This window comes from Bufo bufo, chromosome 3, assembly GCF_905171765.1.
Source record: "Bufo bufo chromosome 3, aBufBuf1.1, whole genome shotgun sequence".
Classification (NCBI taxonomy): Eukaryota; Metazoa; Chordata; class Amphibia; order Anura; family Bufonidae; genus Bufo; species Bufo bufo.
In genome coordinates, this window is record NC_053391.1 from 461,325,602 (window position 1) to 461,350,153 (window position 24,552).

General features: G+C 43.9%; 2 protein-coding genes across 3 annotated transcripts in view; one reads left to right on the plus strand and one right to left on the minus strand.

The window, feature by feature from the left end:
• The window catches only part of CUL4A (cullin 4A), an 87,667-nt gene extending 85,313 nt beyond the window's left edge, over positions 1 to 2,354 (minus strand). The window contains exon 1 of one of the 2 annotated variants that reach the window (XM_040425184.1): positions 2,287 to 2,354. The gene's annotated coding sequence lies outside the window, so the exon portion shown is untranslated. Of the gene's footprint in view, positions 1 to 2,136; positions 2,157 to 2,286 lie in introns of those variants that run through there. The other variant, XM_040425185.1, reaches the window with a different exon arrangement.
• A 69-nt stretch (positions 2,355 to 2,423) lies between these two features.
• Positions 2,424 to 24,552, plus strand: part of PCID2 (PCI domain containing 2) — a 37,536-nt gene continuing 15,407 nt past the window's right edge. The window contains exons 1-11 of the mRNA XM_040425186.1: positions 2,424 to 2,461; positions 4,475 to 4,543; positions 6,082 to 6,171; positions 6,344 to 6,417; positions 8,763 to 8,828; positions 8,943 to 8,984; positions 10,229 to 10,283; positions 10,846 to 10,949; positions 14,762 to 14,837; positions 15,332 to 15,473; positions 18,047 to 18,147. Coding sequence (XP_040281120.1) covers positions 4,508 to 4,543; positions 6,082 to 6,171; positions 6,344 to 6,417; positions 8,763 to 8,828; positions 8,943 to 8,984; positions 10,229 to 10,283; positions 10,846 to 10,949; positions 14,762 to 14,837; positions 15,332 to 15,473; positions 18,047 to 18,147 — 786 coding nt within the window. The 5' untranslated portion in view covers positions 2,424 to 2,461; positions 4,475 to 4,507. The remainder of the gene's footprint in view (positions 2,462 to 4,474; positions 4,544 to 6,081; positions 6,172 to 6,343; positions 6,418 to 8,762; positions 8,829 to 8,942; positions 8,985 to 10,228; positions 10,284 to 10,845; positions 10,950 to 14,761; positions 14,838 to 15,331; positions 15,474 to 18,046; positions 18,148 to 24,552) is intronic.

Below are 24,552 nucleotides of genomic sequence, written 5' to 3' on the forward strand. Positions count from 1 at the left end.
TGCGCCAAATCTGTTGAGAGGCTTGTGCCTCCTAATAAATTGGGGATATTTACTCCAACATATTTGAGTTTAAAACTGGCGTCGGAAAAACGCAAGGCTAGCTAATTGGCCCCCAATGTGCCTTTAAAATGGTTGCTGAACGACAGAGCATAGGCACTTATAACATCTGTGTCAGAGGCCCCTAGGGGCCCCATTATAGTAAATGGGGTCCGTTGTACGTCATCTGCTCGGTCATACAACCGATTCGCCTAGAAGCCTTTTTTTTTTTTAGAATGGAACAGAAATAACTGACGCAGATGTGAACATAGCCTCGCCATGGAAAATATGAATGCAGGACAGGTTTTTTGGGTTTGCTTTTTTGAGACCGGAATTTTTCTTAATTAGGTGGCTTTTTTTTCCGCTTTTCCTGCATCTTTTCAAAAACAGCATGCTGTCGCTCTTGGTGTTTTCAGAGCACCTTTATATGGAAAAACCCCATGATGAAAACACTATTGCCCCCATTGTCTGATAGGTGCGGGTCCCACCTCTGAGACCCGCACCTACACTGAGAATGGAGCGGGGAAGGTGGTGGCCGGAGGACCCCGGGTTTTCCGAGGTCTGGCCACTTCCAAGCGCTCTCCCCACGGTAGTAAATGGGAACGCACCGCGCTTGCGCGACCACCGCTCCCATTCATTCCTAAAGGGTCCAACAGAAATAGCCGAGCCAGCGCTTGGCAATGTTTAGCGGCCCCATAGAAATGAATGCAGGGAGGCTGTGCAAGTGCAGTGCGCCCTCCACAATCTTCAGCGGTCCGTTCTCGATGTAGGTCCCAGAGGTGGGACCCGCACCTATCAGACAATAACAGCATATCCTAGCGATATGTCCCCATTGTCTGAGATGGGAATAGCTATTTGAGGCTCCCCTATGTTCACAAATAGGACTCAGTCTGATGGCACCCACTACATTATGGCAGCACAGTACACCACACCTGCGGTCAGGCAGTATCTCACAGCATGATAAGTCAGTCCGAAGCACATTTCCCAGACTGAATAGGCTCGTGTGACACTGGCCTTACAGGGTCTGTTCTTGTAGGCTCTCCAAGGGTGATAGGCCGCAACCGGCTATCATAGCTTTTGCCATGTCTCTATGGCACATCAGACAAGACTGGACAAAACCTGGTCACCATGACGTCTAGATACCATGACCCGGTGAGCAGGTTTTGCTTATTACCCTTCATGCATTTGGCGACCAGATTTTTTCCACATGGAACCAAACACACAGAGCTAAATGTGGTCAATGACAGCACCCATCACTCCTCACACTAGTAGTAGTCCTGTGGTGACACCCTGGGGAGGTATGAAGGGGAGGCTACTATGGCTAATAGATAAATGAGGCATAACTGCTGCGGATGTGCGGGCTGTGACTATCGGGGGGGGGGGGGGGGGGGTCCTGAGGATAGGTCATAAAGCTTTGGAACACCCCGTACTAGGGGTGCCAGCTGCTTTAGAAACCTCCTCAATAATGGCAAACATCTGTAATGAGCTTTTCTCACAGGGATAGTCATGTGGCTGGGACGAGAGTCGCTGCCAGACGGGCGCTCGCCCCCGACACACAGCAGGGTCCATTTCAATTAATAGAAAATTATGCATAAAATATGAATAAAATCAAACGTTAACGAGGCTTTATAGCACTGGTGTACGTGAAGCTTCCTACGCTGTGTGCCCGCCATACATAGCCGTCCCACATAACGGAGAAGGTTTGGGCAGGAAGGACAGTGCCATGTGTGAGCCATGCAGGGAAGAAGCGGTGGGACATGGCAACCAACCTGCTCATGTGTTCAATATCAAAGGGCCGGCAAGAAATAACACCGGCCACCGGGTTTCTATGGGCAATGCTCCAGCGGCTTCTTACACCCCCCATTTCTCCTGTATGAAGTCCCCTAAGTGAAGGTGGGGGGAGAGGACAAGATGATTATGTGCCGCCACCTTGTGACATATTATATGTGTGTGGGCCAGAAAAGCAGTGTTTATTATTGGGCCATGGGCATAACCGGGTCCATCCTGTGTGCCTCCCCAGGATTACACACACCACCACCAAATCACACAGGCACTACTAGCTAGCCGGTGTACGCCTGTCACCATACCACATTATCATACGACAGGCCTCATGTCCTGCAGCCCTGGCGCATTAAGGCCAAGCGCACGCCTGGTGAGACATCTGACTATACCGGGCTTCACTGACTACGTGCAGCGCCCCTCTCTTCCGGTAACACCGGGACCAAGCGCCGCTACATCTTGAGGACTCACCAAGCAGGCATCGCGCATGCGCCCTGGATTCTCTCGCCGATAGACATTACTAGTGACGCGTGAGCTCGATGCGCAGGCGCAGATCGGTGACAGGTGGTAAGTAACTGGTTCGGAGGTGGCTACGTCATCAGCAGTCGCCCGCGGTGAGTATTCTGGGCATGCGCGGTCCTGTTAGGTAAGTGGTGAATGGTTAATGGTGCTCTATTAATCTGGACTGGTATTTTGTCAACTTTTTTTGGCATCTCCATGGGCAGAGTGTGTTTTAGTGGAGGTGAAATCTCCTGTCTGCCCTGTAGGGCTTTGTACTCCTGTTTGGGCAGTTTTCTAGAGCCCCTCACTACTGCAGGCAGCTGTGCACTCATCAAGGGACTCTCTCTGTAATACAGTCCTTCTGTCTTTCCAAAAATCCCTGCCCTGCAGCATCTTAAAGGGGTTGTCTAACTTCAGCAAGTGACAGTTATCATGTAGAGAAAGGTAATACAAGGCACTTACTAATGTCATGTGATTATCCATATTGCTTCCTTTGTTGGCTGGATCCATTTTCCCATCAAATTATACGCTGCTCGTCTCCATGGCTACGACCACCCTGCAATCCAGCAGCGATGGTCATGCTTGCATGCTATAGAAAAAAGTGGCAGCCTCTCTGGTGGCCAGAACCGTAGAAGTGCGTGCAGGCTGGCGCTCGCAGCAGCTCTCGTCCCGGCCACTTCATTTCTGCGCTGCAGTGGTAGTTGTAACCATGGAAACAAGCTGTGTATAATGCAATGGAAAAGTGAATCCAGCCAACAAAGGAGGCAATATGGACAATCACAATACATTAGTAAGAGCCTTGTAGTAAGTTGCCATTTGCTGAAGTGAGACAGCCCCTTTAACCCCTTCCCAAGGGAAGTGACTTCCGGACAGCCCCCATACAGCCCATCGGGAGGGTGCAGAAATTACATCCTGAAAACCGTCCACCTGTTTTTTTATTGGAAAAAAATGATGTAGCATATTCACATATAGGTTACTAATATGTGATAAATAGTTTTTTAATGGCAGTGCAGGTCGTTTTACGCTGTAATCAGTGACGTCTCCAGTAAAACTCTCAGCAGTGCTGTTTTGGAGAAATAATGCCTGCATGTAAGCGAGGTACTGTACTGAGTCACAGTAATGTCACTGGGGTCCCTGTTACTGTGACTGCCACCCCGTTGTGAGGCTATGTCTGGACTTGTGCAGTGTGCCTGGGTGTATAAAGCATGTGCATTTCAGAGGCCCTGGCGATGAGGTTTTCAAGCCAAGGGATGGCAATCACCGTAAGATTGCAGTGGTGACTGCGGCATAACTGTGGGACCCCTTCTACATGCAGACAAGTATTTTTTTCAAAGTTTGATTTCTGCAGAACGGCTGAGACTTTTACTGGAGACATCACTGATTACAATGTGATGTGACCTGCAGCACTTATGCCATTAGGTTAATTTGCCAAAAGTTGCTGACAGGTTCCCTTTAAATGGTTGTCCCATTACAACAACTTCTCCACTATCCGCAGGTTAGGGTATAAGTGTCTGATCGACAGGGGCCCCTGACGAGCACAGAGTAAGGAGCCCTTGTTCCTCTGTTTGAATGGACTGACAGACACTGTCGAAAGGTGGCCGAGCTCCTGTACTCTGCTGTCTCCGGCTGCCCCTTAAGCCTCATTCACGTGAGAAGGTGGTCAGTGATGCATCCGTGAAGCTGTCCCTGAAGGATCCGTGTTGGGTCCATGTGTCCGTTTTTTCCTGTCCGTGTGTCATCCGTGTTTTACTGGCACTGAACAGCTGAAAAATAATTTTCAAAGCATCTCTTCTTAATGTTCCGTGAAACACAGATGGCATCTGTGGTTTTCACGGACCCATAGACTGTAATGGACATGACGGATGTGTGAACACAGAAAAAACAGAGCATGCATCCGTGCTAAAACCACTGACCCACAGACCGTGGTAAAACACTGATGTGTGAATACACACATTAAAGTGAATGGGGACGTGTGCTGTCCGTGGAGAACAGGTACAGCACACGTCCATGAAACACTGACATGTGAATGAGGCTTTAGAGCAGAGGATGAGACATTATTAGGGATATGTACCTCCAGCACCATGTTTACATTACCCTAATGTCTCAATGGCCTCAGTTTCCTACATTTCTTCATGTGCCATGTTTTTTTGTTTTCTAGCAGGACCCGGGTTTCTTAATTTGGAGGAGGAAAATGGCACATATTAGCATCAATCAGTATTTACAACAGGTATTATCATTTTTACCTTCTGCCTTTGTAGAAATGAGTTGTTTTCTTAAATATACAATGGATAGCAGTTTGGATAGGTGGAGGTCTGGGTGCTGAGACGCTTAGCGGAGTGCTGTGCCTCTAGGGCTGGTTTCACACATATCTTTTATTTTTTTTTAAATTGTTAATAAACTCCAATCACAAAAATGATTTTTAGTCAAAATTACATAAAAAAAATAATGACCCCAAAAGTTCCATAAGGCTACTTTCACATTAGCGTTTTTTGCGGATCCGTCATGGATCTGCAAAAACGCTTCCATTACAATAATACAACCGCACGGATCCGTCATGAACACCATTAAAAGTCAATGGCGGACGGATCTGTTTTCTATTGTGTCAGAGGAAACTGATCCGTCCATATTGACTTACATTGTGTGTCCGGACGGATCCATCTTGCTCCGCACCACATTGCGGGCAGAAAAACGCTGCTTGAAGCGTTATTCTGTCCGCGATGGGGACGCAACCAAATGGAACGGAATGCATTCTGGTGCACTCCGTTTCGTTCAGTTCAGTTTTGTCCCCATTGACAATGAATGGGGACAAAATTAAAGCGTTTTCCCCGCTATTGAGATTCTATGACGGATCTCAATAGCGGAATTGAAACCGCTAATGTGAAAGTAGCCTATCCTTTAATTAACTTTGTTCTTCATTTGAACGTAGCTATTTATGATGCAGATTGTGTCTACAACGTTGTGTTTGTTGAATCATTTTGTGCAGTTGTTGATGTCTTGATAATTCATGTTATAGGCTATGGACACCTTTGGTGCAGTTCTTTTTTATGATTGCATTTTACTCATTTTGGGCTAAAAATAATTTTTCAATTAATCCTTACTAAACATTTTCGGCAGTTTTTGCGATATAAGTGGTTAAAAATTAGACTATCGCTCCAGGTTCTGTAGCTCATGGTTATGTAGAGCTCTTATCTGTGATCTCCTGACCTCATAAACACTCATTTAAGCCATATTATGTGTTTATGAGGTCAGGTGATCACAGATATGAGCTCCAAATAAGCCGTCAGCTGACAGGAACTGAGGAGGGAGAGTCTGCAAATAGACTGATATTCAACCGCAGATATCTCAAAAACTGCTGAAAACCTTTAATACGGACCAATTGAAAAAAGTATTTATAGGTCATCAATATCTGACGGATGAGGATCCGACTCCTTTTACTGCCACCAATCAACTGTTTGAAAAGGCTGGGGCACTCCAGTGACCACCGCGGCCAGTGACGTCATGTTCATTGGTCACGTTCAGTGCTTGGTAATCTGTGAGGAGGCCGCAGCCTCTTCAATCCACTGATCGCTCGAGGTGCCGGGTATCGGAGTCCAACCTGTCAGATATTGATGACCTAACCCGAGGACAGGTTATCCATCGTCTGCTCCCAGAAAACCCCTTTAAAATACGTCATCATTATATTAGCTTTATCATTGTGTATCCTAGAACGCACAGGTTGTTGTGAATGAAACCAAACTCATTTCTATTTCTTATGCATTCATATAGGTGGCAGAGGTTATAGAAGAGAAAAACGGGGCCATTTGTGCCGAGCTTATTTCGTTCAGACATGCACACACCGCAAACCCCAGGCTACAGGTAGGAAGCCCTCACTTTAGCATATCTCATCTTTTCTTTAATATGTCTGTTTTATTTCTTTTCTCTAATTGGGTCAGGATATGTGATATGTTTGAATCACAAATGTTAAACCGTGTATTCCATTCTATTAAACGCATTGCTAATTAAGTACCTTTTACACTTTACCCTTCAGTTGGCTGCCCCAGAAGACAAATGTCAACAGATGTTGGAACCTCCCTATGATGAAATTTTTGCAGCTCATTTGAGGTAATGTCTATAGGGTCAGACAAAGGGATTAATGGTGGGTTTCCATGGGGCCGATTATCAGGAATGGACATTCATACAAACGCTCATTCCAGATAATCGGCCCTTGTGAAGGCGCCGCAGATCACCTGATGAACAAGCAATATACTCGTTGTTCAGGTGAAATCATCTTTGGTGTGAACACCTAAATCATCGTTTCTGGGCAGTAGATTGTGCTGTGTGAACAATGAGTTTATATGAGGATGAGTGGTAGCACTAGTGACCGCTCGTCCTCAAACAGTGGAGGCGATCTCTGTATGTAAACGCAGCTCTTCCCCTCCACTGATGAGCAGGCAGTTGTCAGGAAGGGACGCTTCCTTCCCAATAATTGTGTGCTCATCCACACACCTTTACACTTTTGAGATGAGTCTGAATGGTAAATTAAAGTAGTTGAGGTTATAGACCTTGGTCTTCACCATTCCTCTGGAAAAAACAAACAAAAAAAAACACTCAAGTAAAAAACACCTTCCAACTTCTGTTATTTTTAAAGCAATGGTTTTCTGGAGCCAGAAATGGGAAGGACATAAATTGGGGTTCGTTGCTTGCTCTTTTAGCGCAGAGCTGCAGTGCCTACAGGGAGTCTCTGGTAGTCTAAGATAAACCTCCGGCCTCATCATTGGTTCCTGCAGTTGCTCTCCCCCTCCCCCCGTAGTTCTGTTTTCTCTGATTGGCTGCTGTTTTATTTATATATATATATATATATATATATATATATATATATATATATATATATATATATATATAGAGCTGACTACTCTTAAATTAGACTGAGACAACTGTAACAAAAGAATCAGGTAAGGAGGTTCCTGGATATTTGCTTCAACCTCTGTGTGGGACTACTGCTTATAGGAAGTACAGGGCACCATGACCACTATTCTGAAAACTAAACCATTGCAGTCTGTGGTATAAGTGATCTAATGATCGTATGGTTAAGTCTTCCAGGGGGACCAAAAAAATAAAAATTCAGATCACCCCCCTTTTCCCGTTTTACAAATAGAAATAAAAAAAACAAACCTCAGATCACCCCACAAAAAAAGCTCCCTCACTGCCTGTAGACAGAAATATAAAAATTATGGGTGTCAGACTATGGCAATGCAAAGAAATATTTTTTATAGTAATTTTTTTTATAAAGTATTGAAACATAACAAACTATACAAATTTGGTATCGCTTTAACTGAACTCGCCAACAGAATAAAGGTAAGGTGTCATTCTAACCACCCACTGAATGCCTTAAATAAGCAACCCATAACGCAATGGCAGAATTCTGGGGGGTTTTGTCAGTTCCACCACATTAATATTTTTTTTTTTCCAGCTTCCCACTACATTGTTTTTTAGACGGTTCCATTAGAAAGTAAAACTTGTCCCACAGTAATAATAATAAAAAAAAAATAGGAAAAAAAACATTTTGCTATGGGAAAAGTAAAATAAAGTTATTTCTCTTGGAAGGCAGGAAGGAAAAGGCAAAAAAAAAAAAAAAAAAATTGGCTGCGTTCTTAAGGGGTTAAAGAGTAAATTAAATAAGACCTAATGATCTAGCATCAGCTGTACTTAATATGTATGTTGCTTAAAGTACCACTCCCACAAACATTTTTATTATGACTTGTTAGAAATGTACATGATGTAAACTGTAGTGAAGGTAATCTTCTCACCAGTGACTGTATTTGTGAGTTATAACCTCCCTTCTGATCCTCAGCTATGTCATGTGACCAACACTTTGATCTCCAACTGACACCGGACAGGAAGTCAGTTACTTCTCTATTCATTCCTGCGAGACTGACCTTAGAAATACAAAAAGATACGGATTTCTTGTCTACACATAAGATGCTATGTTATTTGGAGAGGCAGAGTGTTGGTCACATGACACAGATGAGGATCAGAAAGGAGGTTATAATTCAAAAATAGTCATCTTCACTACAGTTTACATCATGTACCTTTCTAACAGATTAGAGAATAAAAAGTTTTGTGGGAGTGCTTATAGATTGATTTGCAGTCCATAAGAACAGGAACTGACATTTTGAAGTACATTTTAACTGTTGGTTTGTACTGGAGTGGTTAGTGTTACTGTGGTTTTGCACCGATTATAATAAGAATAGTCATGGCTCTCATTCTGTACAGGGGCTGCTTTACTAGGGCAAAAACAAGGCACCTACTGTTGTCATTTCATCTGAAAGTTTTCCATATGTTTCTGTCATATAGTGTAACTTAAGTATGGGGAAATATGCCGATAAAAGTAGAATTGATGTAGTATAATATGGGGTGTTTTTTTTCCATTTATAATGATGTCAGTATATTGTGAACTCTCTTTGTAGATGCACCTGTGCTGTTTCCAACCATGATTTCGTGGAGGCATACAAATTCCAGACTGTTGTCGTTCAATATCCTTTTTAAGTGGTAGAAATGTTTCCCCATGATCCAGTAGTATGCCATTCTTTCACCGCATTTCTATATCTCTATCCACTATTGTAAGTGTTTGCCTGAACATAGCTTACATCATTTTTGAAGATTTTCCAGGCCCATAAAGAAGAAAATTGGTGAGTGTGACCATACAAGCACGTGTTAGTGTAAGGAGCGGCTTCTTCTCTAGACCATGGATTACATGGTCATACATTCCTGAAGGGACAACCTATTTAAAGGGGGTCTGTCAAGTCCTTTCCACCCAGCATTGCCCCACAGAAGATTGTAAATGCATTCCAAACACCTACCTTTGTGTACTTTGTGTCTTTTATTCCATGCTTGTATTCTGCGGAACAATGGCTCCCAAGTGCCGAGCTATTAGGCTGCTATATATATATATATATATATATATAGGGAGGTTGTGTAGTCATTTTAATGTTATTCTAGATGGTATGGAAGAAAACTTATTGTGCACCGTCTTGTTTTTTTTTTTTTTTTGTTTTTTTTTTAAGGCTTCACAAAAAATGCACTGTACAGTATGTAGCCCTACATATAATGATTCTTCTATCAAATACACTACACCTTTCTATTTTACTCATCTGTCCTCTTAGCATATGCTGCCCATCTTTCATTCTCGGGATTGTGAGAGTGCAGTCGGACAGACCCCCAATGATCAGTAAGGGGCGGCATATCCTAGCACATACTGTATGTCGTTATTTTGTGTAATGAAAAGGCCATCAATCATGGGGCACATTTGTACGTACTTTAGACACTTTTATTTCTATTAAGCAAGTAATAAGTCCAGCTCACCTCATGTCCTCTGTGCACGGTCCGAGCCAAGGCAAACCCCGGCATACATAGAAATCAAAGAAAGGGTGATCCAGCACCGGAACAAATCTTCTTTATTTTTCACATAGACAGGGGACAGTACATCCAATAAACATCTCCTCCCTCCTACTCCAGTTCGGTGGACATGTTTCGAACACTGTGGTTCTTAATCATAGCTATCCCCTGTATATGTGAAAAATGAAGCCATCGCAACGACAGATTTGTTCCGGTGCTGGATCACCCTTTCTTTCATTTCAACTTTTATTTCTACTTGGTTGCCAAGGGGGCTTAGCCGGCCAGGATGGGGGAGTGGCTTCCAGAAAAGGGGCGTGGTTTAACGTGCCACAAAATGCAGCAAAAGTAAGCCAACTAATAGGTGGTATAATGTCAGACTAGACAGGAGACAGATTTATCATCCAGTATAAGGCCACTTGGTAAAATCTGGTGCGTTTTTAAACTAAATTGACACTGTCTAAAAATTATAGCGTATTAGTAATGGGATGGGCTGGCAAATACTGAATAAATGTGCATTTTTGTTTTTCTGTTGTTACAGGGCATTGCCTATTATGTATGCCATTACTCTGGATTTAAGATATTTCGCCAACAGCGTAAGTTTAAGTATTTTGTTTGATGATCTTGTTACATACATGAAGAGCTACTGACATTGCTTCTCCTGCTGACCTGATATTTCTATTTCTCCTAAAAGTGAGCTACCATGGGTGACACGTATATAAGGAAAGCTCCGTGCACCTTTACCATTATCACATGGCCAGGACAGGTTCTTACCCTCTGGCAGTAAACCATAAAATATATTATGCAATGACCCTAGATCTTAAAGGGTTTTTCCTTGTCGGGATATTGATGACCTATCCTCTAGTGAACGGGGCGAGCAGTTGTAATTACTCTGCACCACTGCCACAAACAAAATGGAGGAGGCAGTGCTTGCACGAATGCTGGGAACCCTTCAAAAGGGATCGACGGACCCATGCAGATCTGATATTGATGACCTGTCCTGAGGATAGTCCATCAGTATCCTTACACTGCACAACCCATTTAAGACCCACAAGGAATGGACACATTTATATGATGTAAGTTTTCATTTTACAGTAAGCTTAATTTGCCAAAACCAAAATCCCTCTTTAACCATTTTACTTCATATTGTGGCTTTAGGCTGACCAACAGCTAACGAAAAAAGGCAAAGGAAAAAGTGGAGACATGCTGGAGAAAGCGGCCGAACTGTTAATGAGCTGTTTCAGAGTGTGTGCTAGTGATACGTGAGTATTTCCTTCCCTGGAAAATGACCTTAGAACTCAAATTGCAGTCTCATAAGATTTAGGCATTATAGCTAAGAGATATACTTTACCTAATTTTGTATGGTTTCAGTATTTCATTCTGTACTTTTTTTTGGAACCCATCTGCTGCTGCCAAGGGTGAGCACAAAGCACTGCTGGTGTACCTTGACACTACGTTAACCCTTTCGCTACATGTACGGCGCTGGAGCGATAGGCAAGCATGGCGCCCGCTCGCACGTGCAGCGGGTGTCACGGCCGGCAGGTCTCTGCTGTTTCAAACAGCAGAGACCTGCCGCTAATTACAGCGACCGACAATAATAACGATCGCTGTAATTAAAACCTTTTAGATGCCATGATCAAGTGAGATCACAGCATCTAAATAGTCAAAAAGCTTGCGCTTCCCAGCCTGTTACCGGCATCCTGTGGATACCAGTAATTGATTTGAATGCGCTCAACTTCACAGAAGGGGGTGAGGGCATTCATGCTGCAATTCTTATTTTGGCCACCAGGTGGCTGACCAACATAAGAAATGAGCAATAGTCAATGATAAACGCATTTTAAAAATACATGATTGTTCAAAAAAAAAAAATGGATTTTATATGCTCAAACACGAGCTTCAAAATGATTACAAAAAAGTAAAAAAAAAAAAAAATGTTAAATATATAAAAGTTTAAATCACCTCCCTTTCCATATAATAAAAAAATACCTAAATAACAAAAAATATAAAGATCATGGGTATCACTGCGACCGAAAACGCCCGTACTATTAAAATATAAAAATATTTTTCCAATACGGCGAATGGCATAAAAAAAAGGGTCAAAATGGCCAATTTGCCATTTTTTCATCGCTTCTCTTACCCAAAAAAATGTAATAAAATGTGATCAAATAGTCACACACACTTCAAAATAGTATCAATAAAAACTACAGATTGTCTTGCAAAAAATGAGCCCACACACAGTTCAGTACATAGAACTATAAAAAAAAGGGGGTCAGAATCTGGTGATGTAAAAAAAAAATTTTCTTTAAAAGTTTCAATTTATTTTTACACTATTTAGAAATAAATAACTATATGTATGGGGTATCATGGTAATCAAAGAATGAAGGGCATGAGTCAATTTTGCCGTAAACGGAACGCTGTGGAAACAAAACCCGTAAAGCGGTGGAGGAATTGCTTTTTTTTTATTTTTTTTTCAACTCCACCCTATTTGGAATTTTTTTTACCGCTTCCTACTACATTGTATGCCATAATTAATGGTGACATTAGAAAGTACAACTTGTCCCGCAAAAAATAAGTTTTCATACAGCTATGTGAATGGAAATATAAAAAAGTTAGAAGATAGGGAAGAAAAACGAAAAGGAAAAAACCTCCGATATCCTAAGGGTTAATATCCGGGATCGGAGATAAAGCCAATCCTGGCTATTCATCCCCTTAGATGTCATAGTCAGTAGCAACTGCAGCATGTAAGCCCTCTAATGAGAATGCCCTTTGCCTAATGGAATGCCTTAGGGCTCATGCACACGACCGTATGCCCTGCGAGACATACGGTCCGTGTGTGGGCCTTATGTCCCGGAGCGGCATACATCGTGCGCACGGCAGCACACAGCATCATAGGTTACTATGATGCTGTGCTCATCGGGCCGCCCGCGGGGCTATTGTCCCGCACTCATAATATCATATGAGTGCGGGACAGTAGTCCTGCAGGCGGCCCGATGAGCACAGCATCATAGTAACCTATGATGCTGTGCGCATTATGTATGCCGCTCCGGGAAATATGGCCTGCTCACGGACCGTATGTCTTGGAGGGCATACAGTCGTGTGCATGAGCCCTTACACTGACAGGCGTGATACATTGCAATACAGAAATATTTTGGCATATTATAGTGAGTAATCAATCCCCTAGTGGGGAGCTTAATATTGTGTCTAGTTAAAATGTTTAATCTCAAAAACGAAAGGGGGGAAAAAAGGACAGACATTTGGTATTGTCTTGTCCATAACAATGCAAACTATAAAATTATCAGGTACGGTAATTTAATCTGCACTGTGAACGCTGTAAAGAAAAAAACACAGTGGCAGAATTGCAGTTTTTTTGTTCATTTTGCCTTCCGTAAAAAAACTAGAATAAAAAGTGATCAAAAAGTCAGGTGTACTCCACAATGTTACCAATGAAAGAAGAAAAAGTCAGGTCATCCTGCAAAAAGTAAACCCCCACACTGCTCTGTTAACAGAAAAAGTTATGGATGGCAAAACATAAAATAGATTTTTTTTTTTCGTCAAAAAGCTCTTTTATTGAGCATAAGTAGTAAAACATAAAAATCTGTAATTTTGCTGACCAACAAATTAAAGTTGCACAATTGCTGATTTTTTTTATTTTATTTTTTGTCTCCCATGATTATGTGAAATACATTATAGGTACACCAGACGGTGCCATTAAAAAAAATTCAACTTGGCCTAAAAAAAAAACAAAAACACTTTCATAATGCTGCGTCGACAGAAAAATAGCTATGGCACTTGAAAATATTTTTTTTTAAAATCACTGTCTTCAAGGCCCAACATAGTTGCAGACTTAAAGGGGTTGGGGACAGGGGATAAGTGTTTCATTGCCGAGAGTCCAACCTTTGGGTCCCCCAGCGATCACGAGAACGGGGGTCTGCAAGTGCCACTGGACTGCCCCATGAGAATGGAGCAGTGGTGCAAATCGCATTCATGTCCACCACTCCATTCACTTCTATTGGATTGCTGAATACAGTGATGGCAGCAGTCCCATAGAAGTGAGTGGGGCAGTGGGCATACACATGCACTGCAATTTCATAGGTCAGTTCTGCAGCACTTGTGGACTCCCGTTCTCGTGATTACTGGGGGATCTAGAGGTCAGACCCCCAGTGATCAAACACTTCTGTTCCCTGTCCTGTGGATAGGTGTTGTTAGTGGCACAGCCCCTTTAAGGGGTCATAGGGACCAAGTAAACAGAGCTGTATTGCAGCTCTCTGTACAGCTAGAGTCCAGGAGCAGGGAAAAGTGTAGGGGCAAGCAGCTTTAAAACGGAGGTCTGTGGGGTCTTGACAGTATGACCCCCGCCAATCAGAAAGTAGTGGCATATCCTAGCAATGTGTCATCACCTTCTCTAATGGAAAGTGAGTTAAAAAAAATTATAAAAAACATTATTGTACCTTTTAATGAAGTTGTGCAGTGCTTAGATGTTGATGACCTATCCTAAAAGTTAACAGTGAAAAGGAAAGTGAGCAGTGCTTTCAGGAGTGCCACTTCTTCATACAGTTGGACCCCCGCCGATCTGATATTGATGACCTATCCTGACGGTAGGTCATCAATATCTAAGCACTGCTAAACCCCATTTAATATTGCTGGGCAACCCCTTTACGTTACATATTCTGCAGTATTCTGATTATATAGCCCATACAACTCATTGTACCATAGTAAAATGGGATAATTCTATTTTCAGCTGACAAGTATTTTCTTTTTTCATTCAGACTAGGCTGCCTTTTAGTGGCTGTGCATGGTATTACAGCTCACTGCAGCTCAGGCACTACTAGAAGTACGGAGCCGTGCCTTCAGTCAGCTGGTCTCGAACCCCCTAAACTAATATTGATGGACTATGCTGAGGATACACCTTCAATATTTTAGTCCTTGAAAGCCACATTCTATATTAGCTATACAATAGATATAAAATAAAAAAGTTTTGGTGTTTTTGGATCCTTTCACAGCACATGTATATGTGTTCCTCTTTAGATCTTTTTTGCTTTGTTTATTAATACATTATAACTGTTTTATTATACAGCCGTGCAGCTTTTGAGGACTCAAAAAAGTGGGGAATGTTGTTTCTGGTCAATCAGCTTTTCAAGATTTATTTTAAGGTAAGCTTCCAGATGTGTCTTCTCCTTAAACGGGGTTTCCCTCAAATAACATTGCTGGGGTTCCTAGCAATGGGGCATCTTTAGCCTTCCTCTCCAGGATGGTCACAGTGGACAGGGGTATGGATTGGCTGAGCATCTGTGCTCCTGCTCCATACAGATTTATGGAAAGTACGGAAAAGCTCTTATCTGTTCCTGTATTCTCTGTGAATAGGTATACCCCTTTAAATGTTTTTGTAGACAGCATTGGGATGTGAAATAGGTAAATCATTACTGATATATATATTACACACACATTATACCTAAACTGTATTCAAATTACATGCAACCAAGACCTCTTTTATACGTACGGAATGTATTAAATGTCATTCTCCCAGCCTGGCTCAGAAGGAACACTTGGCTGGCTAACATGCCCTTCTTTACAAGTAATAGCTTTTTTTACAATCGGTAAGTGGCACACATGACTTTCATAACCCATACGTTTTATTCAATTGTAGATCAGTAAACTTCACTTATGCAAGCCCTTGATCAGAGCAATTGAAAGCTCCAACTTTAAGGAGGATTATAGCATTTCACAAAGGGTCACTTACAAATATTATGTTGGTCGTAAAGCCATGTTTGACAGCGATTTCAAGAAAGGTATGTTACCTAAAAGCAGTCATTTGGCATTGATTGCTTTGTACTACATGGCATTGTGTGTGTTTCTTAGGGTACTTTCACACTTGCGTTATTCTTTTCCGTCATAGAGTTCCGTCAAAAGGGCTCTATGCCAGAGAAGAACTGATCAGGCATATCCCAATGCATTCTGAATGGATAGAAATCCGTTCAGTTTGCATCAGTTGCCTTCCGTTCAGTCACTGTCAGGCGTTTTGGCCAGACATAATGTCCGTCCAAAACGCCTGATCAGTCGCCGGAATGCCGGCATTAATTCCCATTGACTTGCATTAGTGCCGGATCTGCAAAACAACTGAAGGACGGGAAAACTGTGAAAAAGACCGCAAGACGGATCCGTCCATCTGCATGACAAGCGGAGAGACGGATCCGTTCTTGCAATGCATTTGTAGACTGATCCGCACCGGGATCCGTCTACAAATGCTGTCAATTGTCACACTGATCGGCAGATCTGGCAGGCAGCTTCGACGACTGAACTGCCTGCCGGATCACACTAATGCTAGTGTGAAAATAGCCTTAGGCCTCTTTCAGACGGGCTTTGCGGGAAAATGTGCGGGTGCGTTACAGGAACACCCGCGATTTTTCCGCGCGAGTGCAAAACATTGTAATGCGTTTTGCACTCGCGTGAGAAAAATCACGCATGTTTGGTACCCAAACCCGAACTTCTTAACAGAAGTTCGGGCTTTGGATCGGTGTTCTGTAGATTATTATTATTTTCCCTTATAACATGGTTATAAGGGAAAATAATAGCATTCTGAATACAGAATTCATAGTAAACTAGAGCTGGAGGGGTTAAAAAAAATAATAATAATAATTTAACTCACCTTAGTCCTCTTGATAGCGCAGCCGGCATCTCCTTCTGTATTCTTTCTTTAGGACCTGGGTAAAGGACCTTTTGATGACGTCACTCCGGTCATCACATGATCCATCACCATGGTAAAAGATCATGTGATGACCGGATGACATCATCAAAGGTCCTTTACCCAGGTCCTAAAGAAAGAATACAGAAGGAGATGCCGGCTGCGCTATCAAGTGGACTAAGGTGAGTTAAATTATTTATATATTTTTTTTTTTTAACCCCTCCAGCTCTAGTTTCCTTTGAATTCTGTATTCAGAATGCTATTATTTTCCCTTATAACTATGTTATAAGGGAAAATAATAATAATGATCGGGTCTCCATCCCGATCGTCTCCTAGCAACCGTGCATGAAAATCGCACCGCATCCGCACTTGCTTGTGGATGCTTGCGATTTTCACGCAGCCCCATTCACTTCTATGGGGCCTGCGTTGCGTGAAAAACGCAGAATATAGAGCATGCTGCGATTTTCACGCAACGCACAAGTGATGCGTGAAAATCACCGCTCATGTGAACAGCCCCATAGAAATGAATGGGTTGGTATTCAGTGCGGGTGCAATGCGTTCACCTCACGCATCGCATCCGCGCGGAATACTCGCCCGTGTGAAAGGGGCCTTAGAGTCTGTCCTTTCAATCAATGGGAGATGCAGTAGTAGTGATACCCTCCAATATGATATATTATAAAGTTGGTTATGGCAAGACTGGATGACATTCCAAGAGCCCCCCCGACTGCCCAACCATGTTTGTTTGATGTATTCTTTTTTAGAGGGCCCCCGGGCCTGCAAGTTTCTATTGCCTTCAGGGATCCTGGGTTCTGTACTATTCTGATATTATTAGATTATGATTTTTTTTTTTGCTCTTCTTCCTTTTTTTTTTTTTTTTTTTTTTGTCTTGTCTCTCTTCCCCCTTCTCTTTTCTAACTTTCCTTTTTCTTTTTGTATATTGTGTTCTCACTTGCAACTAGTTATACTCAGTACATTAATATGTACTTATTATCCAGAACAGATGTCGACACTTAGTACAGGATCCGGCAATAATAAATTTCAATGGAAATGAATGCCGGATTCGGCATTCCGGCAAGTGTTCAGGATTTTGGGCCGGAGAGAAAAATGCAGCATGCTGCGGTATGTTCTCCAGCCAAAAAACAAAAGCGGGACTGAACTGAAGACATCCTGATGCATCCTGAACGGATTGCTCTCCATTCAGAATGCATGGGGATAAAACTGATCAGTTCTTTTCCTGTATAGAGCCCTAGGACGAAACTCAATACCGGAAAAGAAAAACGCTAGTGTGAAAGGACCCTAAGAGCTCATTTGCATCCCTTCTTTCCTGAATTCCCGAGGAGCATGTATGGCCTATAAGCTTTCCGATGCCATTTAAGGCGCTCTCTGTAAGAAGAGAGAGTACCCCCCAAATCTCACCGCAGTACTGCTGTGTAATGTTCTGTGTGCCAAGGTTACAAAAAGATAAGCGAGCAGGAACTCCTCTTTTCTATGTGCTTTGTGCATAAAAGACATCATAGAAGCTGGTCTCCATCCACTAGCTCAATGAAAACTGAAAAAAGAAGGGAGTAAATAAGCACACATCAGGGCTGTCCTATTGAAGATTGTGTTCAGCTTTTTTCTTTTATTGGCTTGTAAATGAATTGATTATATTAAACTTGGTTTAATTTTTTGTCTCCATAGCTGAGGAATATCTCTCATTTGCCTTTAGGAACTGTCTCCGCTCTTGTCAGAAAAATAAAAGGATGATTCTAATATATTTGCTGCCTGTAAAAATGCTCCTGGTGAGTGCCCTGGTGTTTGTAGCTGCGTCTTATAGCCCAATATATTATGCAAACAAGGGGTATTAAATGGGTTCTGCAGTTCTTTTAAACGAATGATCTATCCTCTGGATAGATCATCAGCATTTGATCGGTCGGGGTCCGACACCCAGGACCCCCGCCGATCGGCTGTTTGAGAAGGCAGCGGCGCTCCAGCAGGGCCTCGGCCTTCTCTCCGTTTCCCTCAGGCCCAGTGACGTCACGACTTGTATCACTAGCCTGGGCGGGGCTAAAGTCTGTTCACTTGAATGGAGCTTAGCCCCGCCCAGGCCAGTGATGCTAGTCGTGACATCACTGGCCCTGCGGTAAACAGCGAGAAGGCCGTGGTGCTACTTCCAGTGCCGTTGCCTTCTCAAACAGCTGATCTGCAGGGGTCCCGGGTGTCGGACCCCGCCAATCAGATGCTGATGATCTGGCCAGAGGATAGGTCATCAGTTTAAAAGAACTGCAGAACCCCTTTAAAGAGGTATTCTGGTGATTTCAAGTTATCCCCTATCCACACAATAAGAGATGACTGTTAGTAGGGGTGGACGATATAGGCGATATGCGATATAAATTTGTGCCATGATATGGATTTTGTGCATATCGCCGGACCGCGATATGATCGCGCTCTCGGCGCGCACCATGTTCTCCTGAGCCGGCACAGTGGAGAAGGAGGGAGTCCCTCCCTCCCCACTGTGCGCGGCTGGCACTGACCACCAATGAGAACAGAGTAGGAGGAGGAGGGGAGGGACTGTGGCCACTGAGCCACCAATGAATGTGCCGGCCCCTATGACTGCACGCTGCGATCCGCCGCAATTAACCCCTCAGTTGAGGGGTTAATCGCGCGGATCACAGCGTCCTGTCAGAGGTCGGGTGCCGGGAATGTTCTTCAGTCTCTGCATTGGTGGCAGTGGGCAGTGTAATGCTGGGACTCCGATCGGAACTGCCCACTGCCACCAATGATGGGGAAGAGGAGGGGGACCCTGTGGTCACTGCCACCAATGATTAATACTGGGGAGGGAGGGGGGGTGGGGGGGTTTGAGTTACCAGAGGGGGCTGATAAGAGGGAGGGGCTGGGGGGCGGATCAGAGGCTGGGGGGCACATGAGGGGCTGGGGGGCAGATCAGGGGCTGGGGAGCACATGAGAGGCTGGGGGGGCGGATCAGGGGCTGGGGAGCACATGAGAGGCTGGGGGGGCGGATCAGGGGCTGGGGAGCACATGAGAGGCTGGGGGGCGGATCAGAGGCTGGGGGGCACACGAGATGCTGGCTGCCATGGTCAGCTCCCTGCTGTTGTGTGCACAAAGCACAGGGCAGCAGGGAGAGTGTAAAGTCCTATTCACCCTAATAGAGCTCTATTAGGGTGAATATGACAAGGGTTCTAGCCCTTAATGAGGCTAATAGTTATTAAATAAAAAGTTTAAACCCCCCCCCCCTGCTACTCTGTTCATTTAGGGGGCCCCAGCGGGGTACGGGACACATGTTCTCATGATCGGTGGGAGTTAAAGCAGTTGGCCACCGATTTAACAGCTCTAATCCTGTGGAGAGGGGATAACTTCTGGAGTACCCCTTTTATACTGAAAATTGACTTTAACCCAGACGCAATTCTTGCCTCTTATTGTGTGGTGCTTCTTTTAGAGTATGTAGCACTCTTTACGCACCTAAACCGCTGACAGTATATGACACTGAAATCAGTTTACACATACCTATGTTTTCGTTGATAGTAGTCGCATAACTATGAAAATAAGTTTTAAACACTTAGGTGCCATGATGCCAAGTGTCCACTGGGTGTTCCTTACCGGTGAAGTGTTCTGAACGTTTGGCAGTAAATCCTTCTGAACCCCTCCCCTCTCGAGCTGGAGCTGTCGTGGTTTCCTGCTGGAGGGGTTCATGAGGGTTTACTGCCTAAAGCTGTCCACTAGTTAGGTAATGCCAGCAGTCACCTGGCATTACATTGCATAAATGATAAAGACTTCTTTTCACTCTTGTGTCATTGGGGGACTTTGAAGACCAAGGGTATAGCTGCTGCCACTAGAAGGTGATACTAAGTGAAGAAATAGTGTGAGCACTTCAGCTTTATGGGATTGTCCTAAAAGATAACTTTTAATAGTCAATAGTTAAAATAGTAGGCCCAATAGTTTAATTAGAGACTACATGCATTAGTAGTCATGCACCACCAAATGAAAAAGGTAGAGAAGAGGGGCAGGTGTGAAATGTAAACACTTGCTAGGAGGGTGAGTTTACAAAACAGGGATACAGATAAAGAGGGAGACAGATGCTGGGTCTCTTCCCCTGGTATATCCCTAGGTTCTAACTCCGGATGATACCCTCACTATATGTCCCTTAGTGTCCCTTGCAGGCAATAACAGCTTCGTCAGAAATGCAAAGGTATCACACATCCAAGGACATACAAACCATATAGTACTAAACATAAACATAGACCCGACGCGTTTCACTGGCAGTCAGCCAGGTCATCAGGGGACCTATATGCAAAACAAGACAAAGTACACACACATACACAGTTAGAGAAGTATCCAAACCACGGCGCTTCCAAGTGTGTTGGGGCCAGCCAGGGAAGAAACCATATTATGAAAAAATTGATACTTAGCTTCTCTATGTGCAGCGATTCAGGGTCCACTCCTCCTGCGTATGGCAGCGAGTACCCGTGCTGGCGTTCTTTTAAACCAGCGCGGGCCTAGATAGATCCGCCCCCAAGATCACATGCTCCGATCAAGCGGGTCGTGACGTGTGCACCGCGTCACGGAGAGGAGTCACATGATCGGGACACAGACTAGAGGTGTGTCCGTGTGGCCCAATGTCCGTCCCCTACAATTAGGTGGCTGTGATTCGGACAGCATTGAGGGGCGGAGATATGGAGATGAGGGGTATGAGAGATGGGCTAGCTCAGCCACCCCCAATCAACCATACATAGTGGCATAAATAGCCAAGTAAGGTGCGTCGTTCCTATAGAATCATAGAAGGCGCTACCAAGGTATTTAAGTAGCAGGTTCACTGGACAGGTTAGATTTAAAGCAATAGAAAGATACATTTTCCAATGGTATCTGGTACAGCAGAATAAGCATATTAGCAGAAAATTAAAATAGGGGGACCTAATAAAGCCCCATTACAAGAAGCCAGACAAGTAGATGGGTCCCTATATGTAATATGAAGTATGAACATATCGTGCAGATCGGGCATCAAACCCCAGCACATAGGGGGTGGGGTGGATTGCCTCACTCAATATAGGAGCACCCAGTGAGGGTCGTTCTGGGTATCAAAAATACCCCAATTAATGATCACTCATCTAATGAACTCATCTTTATCGACCCTCTTGGAGGAGGCAACTGGACAACTGCCACTAGTCAATGGGATGACCAGGTCTCCTTGATGTAGCGCCCAAAGAGAGTTGCTCATTTAAGCCATTTGGTTGTGAGGTCTTCAATTCAAATATCCACCAGGTCTCGCTTTGCAGTATTTTCCTGTCCCAGTTGCCTCCTCTTTTCAACGGAGGAACGAGTTCAATGGCCATGAATTTCATGTCCTCGATTTTGCCATTATGGCTAGCTTCTACATGGGGTGCCAGTGGGGTGCCAGTTTCGTGCACACAATTGTCAGATTTTGAGACTCCTTGAATTTACACTCACCTGCAACTATTTCCTTTTTTGAGGGGTCTTCTACCACCAGCTCAGGGGCACAGCGATGGGGAGCCCATGTGCCCCATCGTATGCTAATCTGTTCCTGGGCTGGTGGGAGAGGACCATGGTCTTTGGTGACCCTCTGGCCCATGTGACTGAGAATGTGGTCACATGGGTCAGATTCATCGATGACATTTTCCTATTATGGAAAGGGGAGGTTGAAGATTTGCATCATTTCGTGGGTATCCTTAATATCAATGAGGTTGGCCTGCGATTCACTTCAGATCTTCCCTTTCTTGGATATTGTCATTATGAGAGGGAATCGGGGAGAACTGGTGACTAAAACTTATAGAAAACCCACATCCACCAATTCCTTGTTGAATTGGGATAGCCACCATCCCCTCCCCCTTAAAAGGGGAATCCCCACCGGACAATATTTGAGGATGAGGAGAAACTGCTCCACTGTGAACGATTACAAGCAGCAAGCAGGAGACCTACGAGTTAGGTTTAAGGAAAAGGGTTATCCTGACTCTGTCCTAAAGCAAGCTCATCAAAGAGCCCGACTTAAAAGTCGAACTGAACTTCTTCGCCCCAAAAAAACAAAGACTGCGGAGAACACTATACGATTGATTGGTACCTATGATGGTGCCGCAGGGGAAGTGAGAAGTGTCATTTCAAAACATTGGGGTATCCTTCTCCTGGATTCCGATATCAAACAAATTGTTGCACCAAATGCACAAGTTAGGTATCGCAAGGGTTGCAGCCTCCGGGATCGCTTGGTGCATAGTCACTTTAGCGAAGCCAGTGTAAATACGGCTACATGGCTTAAACCACTAGCTGGCTGTTTTCGTTGCAGTGGTTGTGTTGTCTGCCCCTTCATCATGAGGGGTAGGGATTTCTGCAGTAATGTAACAGGCAAAATGTATTCAATCAAGTGATTTCTGAATTGTAGATCAAAGGGAGTCATCTACAAGGTAACCTGTCACTACGACCTAGAATATATAGGCAAAACCACATGGGAATTTCGAAGATGGGTGGGGGAAGACCTAGGTGACATTAGAAACGATATGGACACCCCTACTGGCTAAACATGTAGAAGCTAGCCATAATGGTAAAATCAAGGGCATGACATTCATGGCCATTGAACTCGTTCCTCCGTTGAAAAGAGGAGGCAACTGGGACAGGAAAATACTGCAAAGCGAGACCTGGTGGATATTTTAATTTTAAAACCTCACAACCAAATGGCTTAAATGAGCAACTCTCTTTGGGTGCTACATCGAGGAGACCTGGTCATCCCATTGACTAGTGGCAGCTGTCCAGTTGCCTTCTCCAAGAGGGTCGATAAAGATGAATTCATTAGATGAGTGATCATTAATTGGGGTATTTTTGATACCCAGAATGACCCTCACTGGGTGCTCCTATATGGAGTGGGGCAATCCACCTCCACCCCCTATGTGCTGGGGTTTGATGCCCAATCTGCTCGATATGTTCATACTTCATATTACATATAGGGACCCATCTACTTGTCTGGCTTCTTGTAATGGGGCTTTATTAGGTCCCCCTATTTTAATTTTCTGCCAATATGCTTATTCTGCTGTACCAGATACCATTGGGAAATGTATCTGTCTATTTCTTTAAATCTAACCTGTCCAGTGAACCTGCTACTTAAATACCTTGGTAGCGCCTTCTATGATTCTATAGGAACGACGCACCTTACTTGGCTATTTATGCCACTATGTATGGTTGATTGGGGGTGGCTGAGCTAGCCCATCTCTCATACCCCTCATCTCCATATCTCCGCCCCTCAATGCTGTCCGAATCACAGCCACCTAATTGTAGGGGACGGACATTGGGCCACACGGACACACCTCTAGTCTGTGTCCCGATCATGTGACTCCTCTCCGTGACGCGGTGCACACGTCACGACCCGCTTGATCGGAGCATGTGATCTTGGGGGCGGATCTATCTAGGCCCGCGCTGGTTTAAAAGAACGCCAGCACGGGTACTCGCTGCCATCACTGCCATACGCAGGAGGAGTGGACCCTGAATCGCTGCACATAGAGAAGCTAAGTATCAATTTTTTCACAATACGGTTTCTTCCCTGGCTGGCCCCAACACACTTGGAAGCGCCGTGGTTTAGATACTTCTCTAACTGTGTATGTGTGTGTACTTTGTCTTGTTTTGCATATAGGTCCCCTGATGACCTGGCTGACTGCCAGTGAAACGCGTCGGGTCTATGTTTATGTTTAGTACTATATGGTTTGTATGTCCTTGGATGTGTGTGATACCTTTGCATTTCTGACGAAGCTGTTATTGCCTGCAAGGGACACTAAGGGACATATAGTGAGGGTATCATCCGGAGTTAGAACCTAGGGATATACCAGGGGAAGAGACCCAGCATCTGTCTCCCTCTTTATCTGTATCCCTGTTTCGTAAACTCGCCCTCCTAGCAAGTGTTTACATTTCACACCTGCCTCTCTTCTCTACCTTTTTCATTTGGTGGTGCATGACTACTAATGCATGTAGTCTCTAATTAAACTATTGGGCCTACTATTTTAACTATTGACTATTAAAAGTTATCTTTTAAGGCAATCCCACTTTTCAATTACACTTTCAATATTTATGGGTGCCATATACATTACTTTTGGTTTGACTGGTTACAACTCCAGTTTAGTGAGCATTCTCACTTCAGCTTTATGACACTGAGCTAATCAGTTTTAGCTTAGTGTCAGCAGGAGACAGCCTTGGGGAAT